The sequence below is a fragment of the Ranitomeya variabilis genome, chromosome 5 (assembly GCF_051348905.1).
Source record: "Ranitomeya variabilis isolate aRanVar5 chromosome 5, aRanVar5.hap1, whole genome shotgun sequence".
NCBI lineage: Eukaryota > Metazoa > Chordata > Amphibia > Anura > Dendrobatidae > Ranitomeya > Ranitomeya variabilis.
In genome coordinates, this window is record NC_135236.1 from 223,633,576 (window position 1) to 223,656,628 (window position 23,053).

A 23,053-nucleotide genomic window follows, 5' to 3' on the forward strand; every position below is an offset into this window, starting at 1 on the left:
ATCGTTTTGGGGTTTTGGGCTTAGTAGCAGTGTCTGCACGTCAGCAGAGTAGCCCACCTGTGAAACAAACTATACCGCCTGTGTATCTCTATTTTCACTGCATCTAATCGAGTTGATAGTTTTGGGCCTAGTAGCATTGTCTGCACGTCAGCAGAGTAGCCCGCCTGTGAAACAAACTATACCGCCTGTGTATCTCTATTTTCACTGCATCTAATCCAGTTGATAGTTTTGGGCCTAGTAGCATTGTCTGCACGTCAGCAGAGTAGCCCGCCTGTGAAACAAACTATACCGCCTGTGTATCTCTATTTTCACTGCATCTAATCCAGTTGATAGTTTTGGGCCTAGTAGCATTGTCTGCACGTCAGCAGAGTAGCCGGCCTGTGAAACAAACTATACCGCCTGTGTATCTCTATTTTCACTGCATCTAATCCAGTTGATAGTTTTGGGCCTAGTAGCATTGTCTGCGCATCAGCAGAGTAGCCCGCCTGTGAAACAAACTATACCGCCTGTGTATCTCTATTTTCACAGCATCTAATCCAGTTGATAGTTTTGGGCCTAGTAGCATTGTCTGCACGTCAGCAGAGTAGCCCGCCTGTGAAGCTAGCTACACCGCCTGTGTATCTCAATTTTTACGACATCTAACCCAGTCAATCGTTTTGGGGTTTTGGGCTTAGTAGCAGTGTCTGCACGTCAGCAGAGTAGCCCGCCGGTGAAACAAACTATACCGCCTGTGTATCTCTATTTTCACTGCATCTATTCGAGTTGATAGTTTTGGGCCTAGTAGCATTGTCTGCACGTCAGCAGAGTAGCCCGCCTGTGAAACAAACTATACCGCCTGTGTATCTCTATTTTCACTGCATCTAATCCAGTTGATAGTTTTGGGCCTAGTAGCATTGTCTGCACGTCAGCAGAGTAGCCCGCCTGTGAAACAAACTATACCGCCTGTGTATCTCTATTTTCACTGCATCTAATCCAGTTGATAGTTTTGGGCCTAGTAGCATTGTCTGCACGTCAGCAGAGTAGCCCGCCTGTGAAACAAACTATACCGCCTGTGTATCTCTATTTTCACTGCATCTAATCCAGTTGATAGTTTTGGGCCTAGTAGCATTGTCTGCACGTCAGCAGAGTAGCCGGCCTGTGAAACAAACTATACCGCCTGTGTATCTCTATTTTCACTGCATCTAATCCAGTTGATAGTTTTGGGCCTAGTAGCATTGTCTGCACGTCAGCAGAGTAGCCGGCCTGTGAAACAAACTATACCGCCTGTGTATCTCTATTTTCACTGCATCTAATCCAGGTGATAGTTTTGGGTCTAGTACCACAGTTTGGCCACTCAGTTCTGCTCAGTTTTCATCCATCGGTTGTTGTGCCAACCACTTCAGATACAGAGTTGCCAATTAAGCACTAAAATGAGTGGCAAAAGGCCTGCTGCTGGTGGAAAGGGGAATAGGCGTGTTGGAAAGGGAAAAAAAGGTTGTGTCCGTGGGGTAGGTGGTAAAGCAACAGTAACATCTGCAGAAGAAAGACCATCTTCCAGCCAAAGTAAGATGTCTACTTCTTTTCGTGGACAATCTGATATGATCCCTTTCTTACGACCATCGCTACAAGCATCGCCAAAAATTCCACATGAGGCACAAAAACAGCAGGTGCTTGAACGGATATCAAGTGCTCGTTCAAGTGGGCTCTCCTCTATGTCAACTTCAACATCACAACTACTCCAGTCCTCAGAGTTGTCACCCCAATCACACTTGCTTCCTCACAGCTCCCAAGTCTCCAGCTGCCCGTCTGAGCATGGGGTAGCACACATGGTTGAGTCTGTAGAGCTGTTTACGCATACTATAGCCTGGCAATCAGAGGTCTGCTCCAGAGCTTCTGTGAATCCAAACGAGGAAATTATCTGCACTGATGCCCAGAATCTTTGTGAGTCGGATCCAGGCCCAGATGAAGAAGGTTCTGAGTATAATGTAGACCCTCATTCCCAAACTGTAACTCCTGTTGGTGGAGACAATGAGGAAGATGATGATGAGACTGAGATACCTGATTGGAACGAAAACTTGACTTTTCGGTCTGGGCAGGTAGAGGTTGGCTCTGAGGACGATGGGTGTGAGAACACACAGGATGATGATGATGAGGTTGTAGACCCCACTTACTGTCAACCCCCAGTCCACCAGTCCATGAGGTCAGCAGAGGAGGTGGAGGAGGATGCTAGTGATGAGTCTGACGATGAGGTAACGGTGCGCCTTCCTGGACAGAGACGGAGTACTGGAAGCACGTCAACAACTGCATCCTCAACCCCAATTGTGCCTCAGACCAGAAGTCGTGGTCAGGTCGCACGGGCTCTAAGCCTTGCATAGCCTGATCATTTTTTGACATTGCAAAGGATGACCCAACTCATGTTGTCTGTAAGATTTGTCAACAAAATCTCAGTAGAGGCCAAAAAATCACTAGCTTGAGTACTTCATGCATGAACCGTCACATGGATATGAGGCATAAGTTGCAGTGGGAAGTTCACTGTGCTACAATGCGGCCTAGTGGGCCGGGTCAACCACCATCTGCCCCATCAAGTGCATCCACGTCCTCTTCATCCTCTGTGACTGTGGGGACAGCAGTCGCACATGGTTTTGGAAGCAGACCTTCCACCTCTTTACCCGCAACAGCCAGTGTGATTGGCAGGTCGTCAGGACATTTGCAAGTGGAAACACCTGTCGCTCTCCGACATTGACACTGCATTTTGATCAAGGCAACATAACATCTCCGCCTGCACCTTCCTCACAGACCATCAGTTTGCCCGGGACACCCTACTCAACTCTGTCTAAGCACGGCAGCCAACCCTCAGTCCCTCAGATGTGGACAAGTAAAAGACCATTTCCTCCTAGCCATGACAAAGCTAAGAGGTTGAATTTCTCCATCTGCAAGCTGTTGGCTACAGAAATGCTGCCTTTCCGCCTGGTGGACACAGAGGATTTTCAAGACCTTATGTCCGTCGCAGTGCCCCAGTACCAGATGCCCATTCGCCACTACTTCTCAAAGAAAGCTGTGCCTGCGCTACACCAGCATGTCGCACACAACATCACCGCTTCCTTGAGAAACTCTGTGTGTGACAGGGTGCATTTCACCACAGACACTTGGACGAGTAGACATGGACAGGGGCGTTACATGTCGGTGACTGGGCACTGGGTAACTACGGCGACATCAGGAGAAGGGGCTGCTGTCCAAGTCTTGCCGTCCCCACGAGTTGCTCGTCGATCCTCTGTATCTAGAAGTTCCCCCACTGCTTCTGCCTCCTCAACCTCCTCTTGATCCTCCACCTGCACCCAAAGCCTGTCTGGTAATGCCACCCGCGTTGTAACTGCGCAGAAGGAATCCTGCACACCTCCTCCCTATGCTGTCACCAGGGCTCAACGGCATCAGGCAGTGTTTACATTGAAATGTCTGGGAAATGTGAGTCACACAGCTGAGGAGTTGTGGTCAGCTCTGGAGACCGAGTTCCATCAATGGTTGTCTCCACTCAACCTGCAGCCAGGGAAGGCCGTGTGCGACAATGCTGCAAACCTGAGTGCGGCCCTTCACCGGGGCAATGTCACACACGTGCCTTGTATGGCTCACGTTTTGAACCTGCTTGTCCAGCAATTTTTATCCCACTATCCCGGACTAGATGGGCTTCTGCAGAGGGCACGGTCGCTGTGTGCTCACTTCCGTCGTTCACATCCCGCAGCTCAATGACTTGCATCTCTACAGAAGTCGTTGGGCCTGCCAGTTCACCGGCTGAAATGCGATGTGCCCACATGGTGGAATTCAACTCTGCACATGTTGCAGCGACTGTGGCAGCACCGACGAGCCCTGGTGCAATACGTTATGACGTATAGCCTGGGCCAACGAGATCAAGAGGTGGGGCAAATCACGCTGCAGGAGTGGTATCAGATCAGGGACCTATGCACCCTTCTGCACAGTTTTGAAATGGCAACGAAGATGTTTAGTGCTGACGATGCCATTATCAGCATGACCATTCCGGTGATTTACATGCTGGAGCACACCTTACACAGTGTTCGGAGTCAGGTGGTGGAACAAGAGGAGGAGGAGGAACAGGAGGAGTTGTATGCGGAAGGGATCATATCTCCAAAGTCAAGAAGGTTGGCAGCACCAAGGCGGCTGGCATTGGAGGCTGGGGGAGAGGGATTACCGAGGGCACATGGTAGCAGCCAAACTGTTGAGGAAGGTGCAGGAGGCAAGGAAGAAGTGGAGGACGAACTGGCGCTGGGCATGGAAGACTCATCAGATGAGGGAGACCTTGATCAAATTTCTGTTGTGCGAGGTTGGGGGGAGAGGGCAGACGATGGAAGCATGATTCTCACCTCGCCACCACCAAGACAACAAGGACTTGGTCCTCCAGGATGGGCAAGACACGTGAGTGCCTTCTTGTTGCACTACCTGCAACATGACCCTCGGATTGTCAGAATCCGAAGTAATGCCGACTACTAGGTTGCCACACTCTTAGATCCCCAGTACAAAAGCAAATTTGGTGAAATAATTCCTGCCATAGAAAGGGATTCACGCATGCAGGAGTATCAGCAGAGACTGTTACAGAATCTAACATCTGCTTTTCCACAAAACACCAGTGGTGCACGTAGTCAATCTCTGAGTTCTAACTTGCCAACCGTGGGACTATCGAGTCATCACTCAAACCGTAACAGTAACATCGTATCTGGTGGTAACAGCAATTTTTTCCAATAGTTTCAAGATTTTTTTAGACCATCCTTTGCAAGGCCACAGGAGACAAGAAGTCTGATGCACAGCCAACGCCTAGAGAGGATGGTACAAGAGTATCTCCAAGTTAACATCGATGCCATGACTGTGGAACTGGACCTTTGCTCATTTTGGGCTTCCAATCTTGAAGAATGGCCTGAGCTCGCCACTCACGCCTTGGAGATCTTGTCGTGCCCCGCAGCCAGCGTTCTCTCTGAACGTGTGTTCAGCGCTGCTGGTGGTGTGCTGACAGATAAGCGCACGCGGCTGTCCAGTGACAATGTAGACAGACTAACATTCATGAAGATGAACAAATTCTGGATCCGCAAGGACTTTTCTACCCCTGTGTCATCTTGGGGAGACTAAAAGCTTGATGATTTTCGAAAATCACCTCACCAACCGTTTTAAAAAACTCTGGCGAAATTGATGCCACTTAATTGGTGTCTGTGGCCGAATTTTTGGAAAAAATGGAGACTCTTTGATTTAGTCTCCTTGCTGAGTTTTACATGACGTTGCCATCATCAATTCCAGGTGGGTGGGGTCGTCTGCAGAGTTATTTACTCATACTATGGCCTGGGATTCAGAGGTCTGCTCCAAAGCTTCAGTGTCTGCTAGTCAGCAGAGTAGCCCAGCCACCCACAGCCTGTTTACCTAAGTACTATTTTTAAAAGCATCTGGCCCAGGAAATCCTTTGGGGCTTAGTAGAATTTGGTGCTACTCAGCAGCGTACTTCACCCATGAAGCAAGCTACACCGCCTGTTTACCTAACTACTATTTTGTAACGGCATCTAGCCCTGGAAATCCTTTTGTGCCTAGTAGAATTTGGTGCAACTCAGCAGCGTACCCCACCCATGAAGCAAGCTACACCGCCTGTTTACCTAACTACTATTTTGTAACGGCATCTAGCCCAGGAAATCCTTTTGGGCCTAGTAGAATTTGGTGCAACTCAGCAGCGTACCCCACCCATGAAGCAAGCTACACCGCCTGTTTACCTAACTACTATTTTGTAACGGCATCTAGCCCAGGAAATCCTTTTGGGCCTAGTAGAATTTGGTGCAACTCAGCAGCGTACCCCATCCATGAAGCAAGCTACACCGCCTGTTTACCTAACTACTATTTTTTTAATGGCATTTGGCCAAGGAAATCCTTTTGGGCCTAGAAGCAATTTCTGCTACTCAGCAGAGTACCCCACCCATGAAGCAAGCTACACCGCCTTCTTTCTTTCACAATCTAACCCCTCGGCTCTGGGGTGTCCACTCTCCCTCCAGCTCTCTCCTTCTCACAGGTGGACTACCGCGTGTTTTCACACTGTGGCGAATCTTTTGGGCCCAGGCATAAGAAGTCATCAAGGTAATGGATAATATGTGCCACCTTACAAACGTCCATGACGACACATTCGAGGAAGCAACTAAACTCCTCAAATAGTGAGCAGGATATGGAGCACCCCATGGGCAAACAGCGATCTGTGTAGTATGCTCCTTCACAGATGCAGCCCAATGGGAGGACACTATTCGGAGGCACAGGTAGTAACCAGAACGCCCCTCAATGTCTGTTTTGGCCATTATTGTGCCCCTTCCCAACTTCTTGACCCACCCGATTGCCTCGTCAAAGGAGGTACAGTACATAGTACTGTACTTGGTTCTGCGTCGATGTTGTCGTTTACTGACCTGCCCCTTGGATATGACAAATGGTGGATTAGTCTGAATGTATTGGGTTCATTTTTTGGCACAACTCCCAACGGGGGTACCACTACATCTTCTAAGGAAAGTGTTCTGAATGGACCTGCCGCCATTCTACCTAAAGATTTTTTTTATTATTTTTTTTGTCAAGATGTCTGGGTGTTGGTAGAGTGAGTTTAGATTTTTACTCCAGCCTTTCTTAACTTTAGAAGGGCATGACATGCCTATATCTGTGTCTCCTCCTCCTTTTACTCCTCCACCTCTTTTCTTTTCACATGACTATGTGTATTTGTGACTTTTCCATGTGTTTGTTGTGTCTTCTGAGCAGTTTGTCAGCTTTTGGACACCTTTTAAGGTGTTTTCTATGTATTTTCCATGTGTTTGTATGTGTTTGTGTTTGCCTGCCATTGGTTTCAATGGGGTTCGACGGTGTTCGACGAACAGTTCGGCGAACATCTCCCTGTTCAACTAACTGAACCGAACCTGAACACCAGGGAGGTGGCTCATCTCTAGTCATAATCTGTTAAAATGTGTATTTGCAGCAGTGCCTAATGTTAGATACTGGGAATAATCACCAGGGAAATGTTATGTTTATTTTTGCATTATGTTCATTGAGTTATAAATGTAAATTTTTTTATTTATTTTTTTCTAATGGTTTATAATTCTAGGTCTTTCTGATGGAGATTCTGGAAGAAATCCATTGCAATACCCCATGAGCAGTAGTCCTTATTCTGCAGGTAATACTATATATTTACAGTATATTGAACTGATATATTAGATGTGACCATTCTTCTATATGGCATTTATGTTCTCAGATGTTTTTTATCATTGATATTGAGCATGGCATGTGTATTGTATATAGGACATGCTAGTAATGTATTGTGAGACACTTTATCATTAATTCTCTTGAGTAGTCTTTCCTTGACTTGTCCATCATGTTTATGGAGTGTTCTCATCTTCCTCTAATAATAGTGACCAGAACTTACTCAGATTGCTGCTGTTTAACCATATAAATACTTTGGTCAATCACTGTCAGCAGTGTGTTGTGGTTTTTAGAATGATGTCACTTTTGGGTATTTCCTGTCATATGGTCACTTCAAATGTGATGTGGTCCCTAAAAAAATGGTTTTGTAATTTCGAACAATGATAAATCGCTGGTCAACTTTTAACCCTTCTAAATTCCTAATGAAAAATATGTTTCAAAAATTGTTCTGATGTAAAGTAGACATGTGGGAAATGTTATTTATTATGGTAATTATTTTGTGTGATATGACTCTCTGGTTTAATGTACTGCAGGAAGGAATAGTGGTACTATTTGTACAGTTGTTAGTAGTATAATTATCATTAATAGAGTGTCCCTACACGAAGAGTAAACTGACACTAAATTACACCATCCAAACGAACACTTAAAGAGAATATGGTAAAATAATGTATGATGTCATATGTCAAATGGGTGAAACTGTAAAAAAGGATATATATAAACATATGCTATGAATTGCATATCAAAGTAATAATCATCCATGTACCATAGACCACAGGGGCGTGATAACTTGGAAAGAGGGCTGACTAGTCTTGGGCAACTAATGCCCCATTGACTAGTGAAAGCCTTCATTAGCATCAGAAACAGGGACAATATAAATGCTTTTTTAAAACTTCATTTGTACAGAAAAATGTTATGCAGGGCTGGATAGGAAGGGAATTTACTCATAAATAAGTGAATGCTGCTTGCGTTGGAGGGCATGGGGGACCTGACCAGTTCCCTTTAAGAATAGACGCTCAATAGCAAAGTACTCAACAACCCCTTTACATAAACCCCCTTCATCTGACACTGCCATTACTAGAGAGCACTTTTACATCTATCATTTGTCAATTTTGTTTTATTTTATCATTAAAATAAATATTCATTTTCTGTCAGTACAGAATGTGTTTCTTGCTCCACTGGCGATATATTTTCCAATTTATTTTACTAGAATCTTTATTGAAATTTTCATCATCAGTTCATTTACTATTAATGTGATGTTTTCAGTTTCTTGTACACTACGAGGATATTTTGAAGAAAATGTATAAAAATCCGAGGTTTTTTTTACAATTACATAAACTTAACATTTTACAGGGATATTCCGTAAAATCATATATATGCTTAGTGAGATAGATACATCCAAGAAAGATTTCTCTGCAAAGTGGTTAGCACTGTAGCCTTGCAGCACTAGGGTGCTGGGTTCCAAGCCCCCAAAGACGAGATCTGCAAGGAGTTTGCATGAGTTTGAAGCCCACACTCCAAAATACATACTGAAAGGGAATTAAGATTGTGAGCCCCAATGGGGACAGTGACAAATATATCTGTAAAGCACCAGAATATAAATGGCTCTATATAAGAGAGTAACATAAATACACAAGCGCTTCTTGTTTCACGATAATCTTACACTATAAACTGGCTGACGATCACCCAATGAATAAGCAAAACTCGCGTTTGTCGGGTGAAATGATCTTTTGTGCCACAATGCGCATTGAATATGCACAGAATGATCTATTAAAGGTCGTCCAGTGCGCATGTAATATCAGGACGGCGTTTATAAAAAGGCTACTAGATGACCGCTGATGAGCAAATGAGCAACGGATCAGCGGTTATTTAGTGCCCAGATCAAATTGGGCAAACGACCCTTAGATTATAAGCATGAATGGGGACAAAATCTGACATGTAAGATTGCAATCCCTATACAGAATAAATAAATGTGTAAGAGAATCCAATTCCTCTTTGTCTTACAGTATTCCAAATGGTGATAATTGCTCTGGGAATTGAAGCCTAACAGCTTGCAGTTATGAATGGGTTAATCAGCGTGATAATAGATATATACTTTAATCATGGTTTGAAACAATCATCATTTCTTGCAGTAGTGTTTTAGCAAACCCTGATCAGTTATGAGAGAGAATGCATTTCACTTGGCAAGGTATAATCCCAAATTCATCAAATGCCGTAATCCCATTAAATATTTGTAAATCCTTCATTTCTATAATTTATGGGATTTCCATATAGAAACCATAAATTACCTGGTCCAGCTTTATATAAGTACTTTTCCTCTTTAAAAGCTTAATTGTTGCTACATGTTTATTTTGTTCATTGTGACTCAGTAATGGCTAATGTGTTTAATGGTATGAGTACACGTAACCTTTTGCCCGAAGGATTTGCATTTCTCTGTTCCTAGGTAGAAAATAATATAGTATAAAAACATGCTTTATCCTTTCCTACAATGACTTGCTATGTACGGTAAGTGCCTTGTTATTCTAGTCATTCTATCCTAATGTATATATATGTACAGGGCTGCAAGGAATTATAGGGCCCCATATTGACAAATCATCTGAGCCCTCAACAGTGGCGTACCACTAATAGCGGCAGACCATGCGGCCGCTATGGGGCACGAGTCGCTGGCTTACATTGCCAGCGCTGGCACCGGGCCCCCACCCTCCCGCCTGACTTTTAACTGAATCCGTGTCCTTGATGCAGATACAGTTGAAAGCAGTGATGGAAGAGATAGCCATCAGCTCCCTTCTCTCCACCATTCTCCCTCTGCTTATGGCACTTTTTTTCAGCAGGTGCAATGATGTCAATGCACCATGACCGCTATGCTGAGCAATACAAACCACATGCTGTAGAGACCAGAGTTTTGGTAGAAACGGGAGAGATGTGTATTTTTTTTTTTAATGAGAACTTTTTGGGGCCATCATTCTATATGGAGGGTTCCTTAAGGGCTTTTCTATGACCCCGCCAAATATTTTTCCTTGTGAGGAGGGGGGGCAATTAGAACTTCTGCTATGGGGCCCCATGATTTCTACTGTATATACACCACTGGCACCCAACCAACTCAATTGCCAGTTCTGATTCTTAATTTTTACGTAAGGTTACATTATTTTGTACGTACAGTAGAGACCAAAAGTTTGGACACACCTTCTCATTTAAATATTTTTCTGTATTTTCATGACTGTGAAAATTATAAATTCACACTGAAGGCATCAAACCTATGAATTAACAAATGTGGAATTATATACTTAACAAAAAAGTGTGAAACAACAAAATATGTCTTATATTTTAGGTTCTTCAAAGTAGCCACCTTTTGCTTTGATGACTGCTTTGCACACTCTAGGCATTCTCTTGATCAGCTTCAAGAGGTAGTCACCTGGAATGGTCTTCCAACAATCTTGAAGGAGTTCCCAGAGATGCTTCGCACTTGTTGGCCCTTTTGCCTTCACTCTGCGGTCCAGCTCACCCCAAACCATCTCGATTGGGTTCAGGTCTGGTGTCTGTGGAGGCCAGGTCATCACCCCATCATTCTCCTTCTTGGTCAAATAGCCCTTACACAGCCTGCAGGTGTGTTTTGGGTCATTATCCTGTTGAAAAATAAATGATGGTCCAACTAAACGCAAACTGGATGGAATAGCATGCCACTGCAAGATGCTGTGGTAGCCATGCTGGTTCAGTATGCCTTCAATTTTGAATAAATCCCCAACAGTGTCACAAGCAAAGCAGCCCCATGCCATCCCATCTCCTCCTCCATGCTTCATGGTGGGAACCAGGCAAGTAGAGTCCATCCGTTCACCTTTTAGCGTCGCACAAAGACATGGTGGTTGGAACCAAAGATCTCAAATTTGGACTCATCAGACCAAAGCACAGATTTCCACTGCTCTAATGTCCATTCCTTGTGTTCTTTAGCCCAAATAAGTCTCTTCTGCTTGTTGCCTGTCCTTAGCAGTGGTTTCCTAGCAGCTATTTTACCATGAAGGCCTGCTGCACAAAGTCTCTTCTTAACAGTTGTTGTAGAGATGTGTCTGCTGCTAGAACTCTGTGTGGCATTTACCTGGTCTCTAATCTGAGCTGCTGTTAACCTGTGATTTCTGAGGCTGGTGACTCGGATAAACTTATCCTCAGAAGCAGAGGTGACTCTTGGTCTTCCTTTCCTGGGGCGGTCCTCATGTGAGCCAGTTTCTTTGTAGCACTTAATGTTTTTTGCAACTGCACTTGGGGACACTTTCAAAGTTTTCCCAATTTTTCATACTGACTGACCTTCATTTCTTAAAGTAATGATGGCCACTCATTTTTCTTTACTTAGCTGCTTTTTTCTTGCCATAATACAAATTCTAACAATCTATTCAGTAGGACTATCAGCTGTGTATCCACCAGACTTCTGCACAACACAACTAATGGTCCCAACCCCATTTATAAGGCAAGAAATCCCACTTATTAAACCTGACTGGGCACACCTTTGAAGTGAAAACCATTCCCAGTGACTACCTTTTGAAGCTCATCAAGAGAACTATTATTTCTTATTTTTAGGGACTCTATAGCGACGGGGTCTGTTCCGCAGGACTGGCGCATAGCAAATGTGGTGCCAATATTCAAAAAGGGCTCTAAAAGTGAACCTGGAAATTATAGGCCAGTAAGTCTGACCTCTACTGTTGGTAAAATATTTGAAGGGTTTCTGAAGGATGTTATTATGGATTATCTCAATGAGAATAACTGTTTAACTCCATATCAGCATGGGTTTATGAGAAATCGCTCCTGTCAAACCAATCTAATCAGTTTTTATGAAGAGGTAAGCTATAGGCTGGACCACGGTGAGTCATTGGACGTGGTATATCTCGATTTTTCCAAAGCGTTTGATACCGTGCCGCACAAGAGGTTGGCACACAAAATGAGAATGCTTGGTCTGGGGGAAAATGTGTGTAAATGGGTTAGTAACTGGCTTAGTGATAGAAAGCAGAGGGTGGTTATAAATGGTATAGTCTCTAACTGGGTCGCTGTGACCAGTGGGGTACCGCAGGGGTCGGTATTGGGACCTGTTCTCTTCAACATATTCATTAATGATCTGGTAGAAGGTTTACACAGTAAAATATTGATATTTGCAGATGATACAAAACTATGTAAAGCAGTTAATACAAGAGAAGATAGTATTCTGCTACAGATGGATCTGGATAAGTTGGAAACTTGGGCTGAAAGGTGGCAGATGAGGTTTAACAATGATAAATGTAAGGTTATACACATGGGAAGAAGGAATCAATATCACCATTACACACTGAACGGGAAACCACTGGGTAAATCTGACAGGGAGAAGGACTTGGGGATCCTAGTTAATGATAAACTTACCTGGAGCAGCCAGTGCCAGGCAGCAGCTGCCAAGGCAAACAGGATCATGGGGTGCATTAAAAGAGGTCTGGATACACATGATGAGAGCATTATGCTGCCTCTGTACAAATCCCTAGTTAGACCGCACATGGAGTACTGTGTCCAGTTTTGGGCACCGGTGCTCAGGAAGGATATAATGGAACTAGAGAGAGTACAAAGGAGGGCATCAAAATTAATAAAGGGGATGGGAGAACTACAATACCCAGATAGATTAGCGAAATTAGGATTATTTAGTCTAGAAAAAAGACGACTGAGGGGCGATCTAATAACCATGTATAAGTATATAAGGGGACAATACAAATATCTCGCTGATGATCTGTTTATACCAAGGAAGGTGACGGGCACAAGGGGGCATTCTCTGTATCTGGAGGAGAGAAGGTTTTTCCACCAACATAGAAGAGGATTCTTTACTGTTAGGGCAGTGAGAATCTGGAATTGCTTGCCTTAGGAGGTGGTGATGGCGAACTCAGTCGAGGGGTTCAAGAGAGGCCTGGATGTCTTCCTGGAGCAGAACAATATTGTATCTTACAGTTATTAGGTTCTGTAGAAGGGCGTAGATCTGGGGATTTATTATGATGGAATATAGGCTGAACTGGATGGACAAATGTCTTTTTTCGGCCTTACTAACTATGTTACTATGTTACTATGTTATATTCTGTACTACCATGCACTATGGGCAAATGATCTAAGGATATATACCTGGTTATATTTCTAAGAGTCCATGTTGCATCATATATAAACATGGGTTCAGTATAGTACTCAGTTATCCATGAATGCGACCAATGCCTTATTTGTACTCCTTTGTTTTTAATCACCTTGGGATATAGGGTTTCTTTAGTTGTGGGTGTGACCTATGTCTAGTATCAGGGGATCCCTTATACATTGTGTGGGGACAATTTATTGGCTGTAGGGTTTATCTAGGGATCCTATGGGCAGTCTTCGGGAGCAGGGGCACCATAACGCTCCCACCTAGGGTGCCATCCCCCTCTGACAGGAAGGTGTAAGCATAGGCACAACACTAGGGAATCCTAGAACACACCAATGTATTTTTGTTTGTTTTTCATAGTGTGTTAATTTGTAGTGTGAACCATCTGCTGGTGGATCTTTAATAAATTTGAATAAAATATATATCTTTTATTGGATTCATATATGATGTCTCTTGCAAAATTTGATACCCTAGACCAATACAATACAAATTCCCACAAACAACATCCAAAACAGTATGATATTCCCCTTAGCCCTCTTTTCAGTATGGTCACCACAGCCAGTATAATGAGCTCCACAGCCCCATATACAGTATGGCTACCACAGCTCCTCTTATACTTTGCTGTCCCCCTTCAAAACTCCTCATTTCATGGCCCAAATGGACATCCCCTCATTTTATAGCCCCGCACAGCCCCTCATTTCATATCCCCACTGCACTGCTTTTCATTTCATGCACAGCCCCTCATTTTATGCCCTACTGCACAGACCCTCATTTCATTCCCCCCTTTGCTTAGCCCCTCAATTTATTCCCCCTATCTGCACAACTTCTCAGTTTATTCCATCTGTACAGCTCCTCAATTTATTCCCCCATCTTCACATCCCCTAATTTTATTCCCTCAATCTGCACAGCCTGTCAGTTAATTTTCCCCATCTGCACAGCCCATCAGTTTATTCTGCCATATGCACAGCCCCTCTGTTTATTCACCCCATCTGCGCAGCCTAATTTTATTCCCCACTATGCACAGCCCTTCATTTTACCCCCCTCTGTGCAGAACCTCTGCTTATTCTCCCCATCTACACAGCCCCTCAGCTTATTCCACCCATCTGCACAGCCCATCAGTTTATTCTCCCCCATCTGCACAGCCCCTCGGTTTATTCACCCACATCAGTACAGCCCCTCATTTTATCCCCCTCTGCCCAGCACCTCTTGTTCCTCCCAACTGCACAGCCCATCATTTTATTCCCATGCTCTGCACAGCCCCTCGGCTTATTCTCCCATCTGACAACCTGTCAGTTTATTCCCCATCTGCACAGCTTTTCAGTATATCCCCCTCATCTTTGCAGCCCCTCAGTTTATTCCCCCATATGCACAGCCCCTGTTTATTTCCCCCAAATACACAGCCCATTTCCCCCTCTGCAAAGCCTCTCAGCTTATTCCACCCATCTGCACAGCCCATCAGTTTATTCTCCCCATCTGCACAGCCCCTCAGTTTATTCACCCACATCAGTGCAGCCCCTCATTTTATCCCCCTCTGCCCAACCCCTCAGCTTATTCTTCCCATCTGCACAGCCCATCATTTTATCCCCCTCTGCCCAACCCCTCAGCTTATTCTTCCCATCTGCACAGCCCATCATTTTATCCCCCTCTTCACAGCCCCTCTGCTTATTCTCCCCATCTGCACAGCCTGTCAATTTATTTCCCCATCTACACAGCTTCTCATTTTATCCCCCCTCTGCACAGACCCTCAGGTTATGCCACCCATCTAGAGATAACTCAACAGAGAAAATAGTACCATTTTAAATAATTTATATACTATGATGTCATATTGTAGATCATGGTACACAATAAAGGACTAAATACCGGACTGCTCGTCAATACAAACAAATATCAGAGAGAAAAAACAAACGATCATATAGCCCATGAGTAGTAAAAAGATACAAATTCTTTATTAACATTTAAAACAAGAGAACAAGTAAAAAAGGGAGAGACCACAAAGTGCATACGTACAATGTACAGAGAACAAGACGGATTGTGTTGACAAAGGTCAATATAAATTATCTTATTTATAGAAAATAGCCATACTTAGTAAAAAATAGCCCAGACCATGTGCCTCATAGTATATATCTCAATCATCTGGTGATCACAAGCTATCTTATGTATGCAGGAAAAGCACAATAGTATTTATAAGTAAAGAGATGCATGCAATGCATGCAATATAATAACAACACGCATACCTCACTTGAACACCGTAGGGACAGAGTATAGGGGAGGCCAGCAACACGCACATCACCCCAACGTGCGTTTCGGTGATGCCTTCATTGTTATTCCCCCATCTACACAACTTGTCAATTTATTACCCCCATCTACACAGCCCCTCATTGTTATTCCCCCTTCAGTTTATTTCCCAATCTCCATTGCCCCTTACCTTATTTTATTTCCCCATTAGCATGTCCCCTCACCTCATTTTGTGCCCCCATCAGCACAGCCTGTCACCTCATTTTATGCCCCCATCAGCACAGTCTGTCACCTCATGTTATTTCCCTTATCAGAACAGACCGTCACCTCATTTTATTCACTCCCATCAGCACAGCCCCTTCACTTGCAGTCGATGCCAATGATTCAATCAGCCATACCTGATTGTCCATTGTCTGTCATCTGTACTGTTCTACTGTCGCCAGTGGAGTTGGTCCACACTCAGCCAGACATCAACGCCCTATCCATCATGTCATTTATAATGTATTACTGCTGCTGCCATGGCTTCTGTTGATTGCCCAATGCTGCCAGACAATCCTTGTCTGTCCCATCCTAGTTTTGTACTTTGTGGTTTTAGCCACTGCAACTGCACAGCCATGCTAGCCACACATCTCCAGACTGCCCACTGTGTGTTATAATGCTGTATTGTACTGCGTCTGAGGCTGCCATTGCTTGTCTTCCCTGTTGTGAATTCCGTTCTTGGGCTCCCTCCGGTGGTTGTAAATGGCACTTTTGTGAATTCTGCCCTTGGGCTCCCTCTGGTGGTTTTGAGTGGAACTGCTGCTCCTTGGGTTTAGCATTAGCAGCTGCTTCCACTGATCGTCTCTCCTGGCTCTGCTATTTAACCTGGCTCTAGTCTTCAGCCAGTGCCAGCTGTCAATGTTTCTTGGTTGGATTCAGATCTCTCCTTGGATTTCTCTGATTGCCTGTCCATTTCAGCAAAGATAAGTCCTTGCTTGTTCTTTTGTTGTCCACTTGCTGTGGGCTTAGTCGCTCAGCTCATGTTATGTTTTTTCTTGTCCAGCTTTTCAGTATGATATATTCAACTTAGCTGGAAGCTCTGAGGAAGCAGATTTGCCCTCCACACCGTGAGTCGGTGTGGAGATTATTTTTGTAAACTCTGCGTGGATTTTTTAGCTTTTAATACTGACCGCACAGTATCCTTTCCTGTTCTGTCTTTCTAGGTAGTTTTGGCCTCCTTTGCTAAATCCTGTTTTCATTCTGTGTATGTTATTTCCCTCTCCACTCACAGTCAATATTTGTGGGGGGCTATCTTTCCTTTGGGGGTTTTCTCTGAGGCAAGATAGCTTTCTGTTTCCATCTTTAGGGGTAGTTAGTTCTCAGGCTGTGTGTTATGGTTCTCAATGGCAAGAGAACATAGCCCAGCAAACATTAGTACTAGCTCTTGGAAGGATGGAAACTAAACTGACCATGAACTAAACCTGCCGCACAACTAACAGTAGCCGGGTAGCGTTGCCTACGTTTTTTATCCCTAGACGCCCAGCGCCGGCCGGAGGACTAACTAATCCTGGCAGAGGAAAATATAGTCCTGGCTCACCTCTAGAGAAATTTCCCCGATAGGCAGACAGAGGCCCCCACATATATTGGCGGTGATTTTAGATGAAATGACAAACGTAGTATGAAAATAGGTTTAGCAAAATTGAGGTCCGCTTACTAGATAGCAGGAAGACAGAAAGGGCACTTTCATGGTCAGCTGAAAACCCTATCAAAATACCATCCTGAAATTACTTTAAGACTCTAGTATTAACTCATAACATCAGAGTGGCAATTTCAGATCACAAGAGCTTTCCAGACACAGAAACGAAACTACAGCTGTGAACTGGAACAAAATGCAAAAACAAACGAGGACTAAAGTCCAACTTAGCTGGGAGTTGTCTAGCAGCAGGAACATGCACAGAAAGGCTTCTGATTACAATGATGACCGGCATGGAAGTGACAGAGGAGCAAGGTTAAATAGTGACTCCCACATCCTGATGGAAACAGGTGAACAGAGGGGATGATGCACACCAGTTCAATTCCACCAGTGGCCACCGGGGGAGCCCAAAATCCAATTTCACAACAGTACCCCCCCCTCAAGGAGGGGGCACCGAACCCTCACCAGAACCACCAGGGCGATCAGGATGAGCCCTATGAAAGGCACGGACCAGATCGGAGGCATGAACATAAGAGGCAGTCACCCAAGAATTATCCTCCTGACCGTATCCCTTCCATTTGACCAGATACTGGAGTTTCCGTCTGGAAACACGGGAGTCCAAGATTTTTTCCACAACGTACTCCAACTCGCCCTCAACCAACACCGGAGCAGGAGGCTCAACGGAAGGCACAACCGGTACCTCATACCTGCGCAACAATGACCGATGAAAAACATTATGAATAGAAAAAGATGCAGGGAGGTCCAAACGGAAGGACACAGGGTTAAGAATCTCCAATATCTTGTACGGGCCGATGAACCGAGGCTTAAACTTAGGAGAAGAAACCCTCATAGGGACAAAACGAGAAGACAACCACACCAAGTCCCCAACACAAAGCCGAGGACCAACCCGACGCCGGCGGTTGGCAAAAAGCTGAGTCTTCTCCTGGGACAACTTCAAATTGTCCACTACCTGCCCCCAAATCTGATGCAACCTCTCCACCACAGCATCCACTCCAGGACAATCCGAAGATTCCACCTGACCAGAAGAAAATCGAGGATGAAACCCCGAATTACAGAAAAAAGGAGACACCAAGGTGGCAGAGCTGGCCCGATTATTGAGGGCAAACTCCGCTAAAGGCAAAAAAGCAACCCAATCATCCTGATCTGCAGACACAAAACACCTCAAATATGTCTCCAAGGTCTGATTCGTCCGCTCGGTCTGGCCATTAGTCTGAGGATGGAAAGCAGACGAGAAAGACAAATCTATGCCCATCCTAGCACAGAATGCTCGCCAAAATCTAGACACGAATTGGGTTCCTCTGTCAGAAACGATATTCTCCGGAATACCATGCAAACGGACCACATTTTGAAAAAACAGAGGAACCAACTCGGAAGAAGAAGGCAACTTAGGCAGGGGAACCAAATGGACCATCTTAGAGAAACGGTCACACACCACCCAGATGACAGACATCTTCTGAGAAACAGGAAGATCCGAAATAAAATCCATAGAGATGTGCGTCCAGGGCCTCTTCGGGATAGGCAAGGGCAACAACAATCCACTAGCCCGAGAACAACAAGGCTTGGCCCGAGCACAAACGTCACAAGACTGCACAAAGCCTCGCACATCTCGAGACAGGGAAGGCCACCAGAAGGACCTTGCCACCAAATCCCTGGTACCAAAGATTCCAGGATGACCTGTCAACGCAGAAGAATGAACCTCAGAAATGACTTTACTGGTCCAATCATCAGGAACAAACAGTCTACCAGGTGGGCAACGATCAGGTCTATCCGCCTGAAACTCCTGCAAGGCCCGCCGCAGGTCTGGAGAAACGGCAGACAATATCACTCCATCCTTAAGGATACCTGTAGGTTCAGAGTTACCAGGGGAGTCAGGCTCAAAACTCCTAGAAAGGGCATCCGCCTTAACATTCTTAGAACCCGGCAGGTAGGACACCACAAAATTAAACCGAGAGAAAAACAACGACCAGCGCGCCTGTCTAGGATTCAGGCGTCTGGCGGACTCAAGATAAATTAGATTTTTGTGGTCAGTCAATACCACCACCTGATGTCTAGCCCCCTCAAGCCAATGACGCCACTCCTCAAAAGCCCACTTCATGGCCAAAAGCTCCCGATTCCCAACATCATAATTCCGCTCGGCGGGCGAAAATTTACGCGAGAAAAAGGCACAAGGTCTCATCACGGAACAATCGGAACTTCTCTGCGACAAAACTGCCCCAGCTCCGATTTCAGAAGCGTCGACCTCAACCTGAAAAGGAAGAGCAACATCAGGCTGACGCAACACAGGGGCGGAAGAAAAGCGGCGCTTAAGCTCCCGAAAGGCCTCCACAGCAGCAGGGGACCAATCAGCAACATCAGCACCCTTCTTAGTCAAATCAGTCAATGGTTTAACAACATCAGAAAAACCAGCAATAAATCGACGATAAAAGTTAGCAAAGCCCAAAAATTTCTGAAGACTCTTAAGAGAAGAGGGTTGCGTCCAATCACAAATAGCCTGAACCTTGACAGGATCCATCTCGATGGAAGAGGGGGAAAAAATATATCCCAAAAAGGAAATCTTTTGTACCCCAAAAACGCACTTAGAACCCTTCACACACAAGGAATTAGACCGCAAAACCTGAAAAACCCTCCTGACCTGCTGGACATGAGAGTCCCAGTCATCCGAAAAAATCAAAATATCATCCAGATACACAATCATAAATTTATCCAAATAATCACGGAAAATGTCATGCATAAAGGACTGAAAGACTGAAGGGGCATTTGAAAGACCAAAAGGCATCACCAAATACTCAAAGTGGCCCTCGGGCGTATTAAATGCGGTCTTCCACTCATCCCCCTGCTTAATTTGCACCAAATTATACGCCCCACGGAGATCAATCTTAGAGAACCACTTGGCCCCCTTTATGCGAGCAAACAAATCAGTCAGCAGTGGCAACGGATATTGATATTTAACCGTGATTTTATTCAAAAGCCGATAATCAATACACGGTCTTAAAGAGCCATCTTTCTTAGCCACAAAGAAAAAACCGGCTCCTAAGGGAGATGACGAAGGACGAATATGTCCCTTTTCCAAGGACTCCTTTATATATTCTCGCATAGCAGCATGTTCAGGCACAGACAGATTAAATAAACGACCCTTAGGGTATTTACTACCCGGAATCAAATCTATGGCACAATCGCACTCCCGGTGCGGAGGTAATGAACCAAGCTTAGGTTCTTCAAAAACGTCACGATATTCAGTCAAGAATTCAGGAATCTCAGAGGGAATAGATGATGAAATGGAAACCACAGGTACGTCCCCATGCGTCCCCTTACATCCCCAGCTTAACACAGACATAGCTTTCCAGTCAAGGACTGGGTTATGAGATTGCAGCCATGGCAATCCAAGCACCAACACATCATGTAGGTTATACAGCACAAGAAAGCGAATAATCTCCTGATGATCCGGATTAATCCGCATAGTTACTTGTGTCCAGTATTGTGGTTTATTACTAGCCAATGGGGTGGAGTCAATCCCCTTCAGGGGTATAGGAGTTTCAAGAGGCTCCAAATCATACCCACAGCGTTTGGCAAAGGACCAATCCATAAGACTCAAAGCGGCGCCAGAGTCGACATAGGCATCCGCGGTAATAGATGATAAAGAACAAATCAGGGTCACAGATAGAATAAACTTAGACTGTAAAGTGCCAATTGAAACAGACTTATCAAACTTCTTAGTACGCTTAGAGCATGCTGATATAACATGAGTTGAATCACCGCAATAGAAGCACAACCCATTTTTTCGTCTTAAATTCTGCCGTTCACTTCTGGACAGAATTCTATCACATTGCATATTCTCTGGCGTCTTCTCAGTAGACACCGCCAAATGGTGCACAGGTTTGCGCTCCCGCAGACGCCTATCGATCTGGATAGCCATTGTCATGGACTCATTCAGACCCGCAGGCACAGGGAACCCCACCATAACATCCTTAATGGCATCAGAGAGACCCTCTCTGAAATTCGCCGCCAGGGCGCACTCATTCCACTGAGTAAGCACAGCCCATTTACGGAATTTCTGGCAGTATATTTCAGCTTCGTCTTGCCCCTGAGATAGGGACATCAAGGCCTTTTCCGCCTGAAGCTCTAACTGAGGTTCCTCATAAAGCAACCCCAAGGCCAGAAAAAACGCATCCACATTGAGCAACGCAGGATCCCCTGGAGCCAATGCAAAAGCCCAATCCTGAGGGTCGCCCCGGAGCAAGGAAATCACAATCCTGACCTGCTGAGCAGGATCTCCAGCAGAGCGAGATTTCAGGGACAAAAACAACTTGCAATTATTTTTGAAATTTTGAAAGCAAGATCTATTCCCCGAGAAAAATTCAGGCAAAGGAATTCTAGGTTCAGATATAGGAACATGAACAACAAAATCTTGTAAATTTTGAACTTTCGTGGTGAGATTATTCAAACCTGCAAGCTAAACTCTGAATATCCATTTTAAACAGGTGAACACAGAGCCATTCCAGGATTAGAAGGAGAGAGAGAGAGAGAAAGGCTGCAATATAGGCAGACTTGCAAGAGATTCAATTACAAGCACACTCAGAACTGAAGGGAAGGGGAAAAAAAAATAAAAAATCTTCAGCAGACTTCTCTTTTCTCTCCTTTCTCTGTCAATTAATTTAACCCCTTTTGGGCCGGTCAAACTGTTATGGTTCTCAATGGCAAGAGAACATAGCCCAGCAAACATTAGTACTAGCTCTTGGAAGGATAGAAACTAAACTGACCATGAACTAAACCTGCCGCACAACTAACAGTAGCCGGGTAGCGTTGCCTACGTTTTTTATCCCTAGACGCCCAGCGCCGGCCGGAGGACTAACTAATCCTGGCAGAGGAAAATATAGTCCTGGCTCACCTCTAGAGAAATTTCCCCGATAGGCAGACAGAGGCCCCCACATATATTGGCGGTGATTTTAGATGAAATGACAAACGTAGTATGAAAATAGGTTTAGCAAAATTGAGGTCCGCTTACTAGATAGCAGGAAGACAGAAAGGGCACTTTCATGGTCAGCTGAAAACCCTATCAAAATACCATCCTGAAATTACTTTAAGACTCTAGTATTAACTCATAACATCAGAGTGGCAATTTCAGATCACAAGAGCTTTCCAGACACAGAAACGAAACTACAGCTGTGAACTGGAACAAAATGCAAAAACAAACGAGGACTAAAGTCCAACTTAGCTGGGAGTTGTCTAGCAGCAGGAACATGCACAGAAAGGCTTCTGATTACAATGATGACCGGCATGGAAGTGACAGAGGAGCAAGGTTAAATAGCGACTCCCACATCCTGATGGAAACAGGTGAACAGAGGGGATGATGCACACCAGTTCAATTCCACCAGTGGCCACCGGGGGAGCCCAAAATCCAATTTCACAACAGCTGTGACGAGGTGTCTAGGGAGTGACAGGAACATCCCACGGCTACTTCTAGTGTTGGTGTTAGGATTAGGAACTGCGGTCAGTACAGATACCACCTCCTCAGAGCTTGTCCCATGTTGCTTCTTAACCACCAGGTCATAACAGCACAGCTGGCCCACAATGTGTTGAATGCATCTCAAAAGAGGGGAAAAAAAAGTTCTGAGCCATTTTTTTTTTCTCTGCAGCCTGTTTGTCTTTTTTTTTCCCCTTAATCTCAGGGTGGTTCAGGATTCTGGCGCTGACATGGATGTTGACGGTTTGTTCTCTCGTGTGGATCAACTCGCTGCAAGGGTACAGAGTATCCAAGACTATGTTGTTCAGACTCCGGCTTTAGAGCCTAGAATTCCTACTCCTGATTTGTTTTTTGGGGATAG

At 44.8% G+C, this 23,053-nt stretch overlaps 1 protein-coding gene across 1 annotated transcript in view; it reads left to right on the top strand.

Annotated features, from left to right (window-relative positions):
- LIPC (lipase C, hepatic type) overlaps nt 1-23,053 on the top strand; it is a 370,238-nt gene that overhangs the window by 132,534 nt on the left and 214,651 nt on the right. Inside the window, exon 3 of the mRNA XM_077263828.1 lies at nt 7,091-7,159. Within this exon, the coding sequence (XP_077119943.1) occupies nt 7,091-7,159 (69 nt within the window). The remainder of the gene's footprint in view (nt 1-7,090; nt 7,160-23,053) is intronic.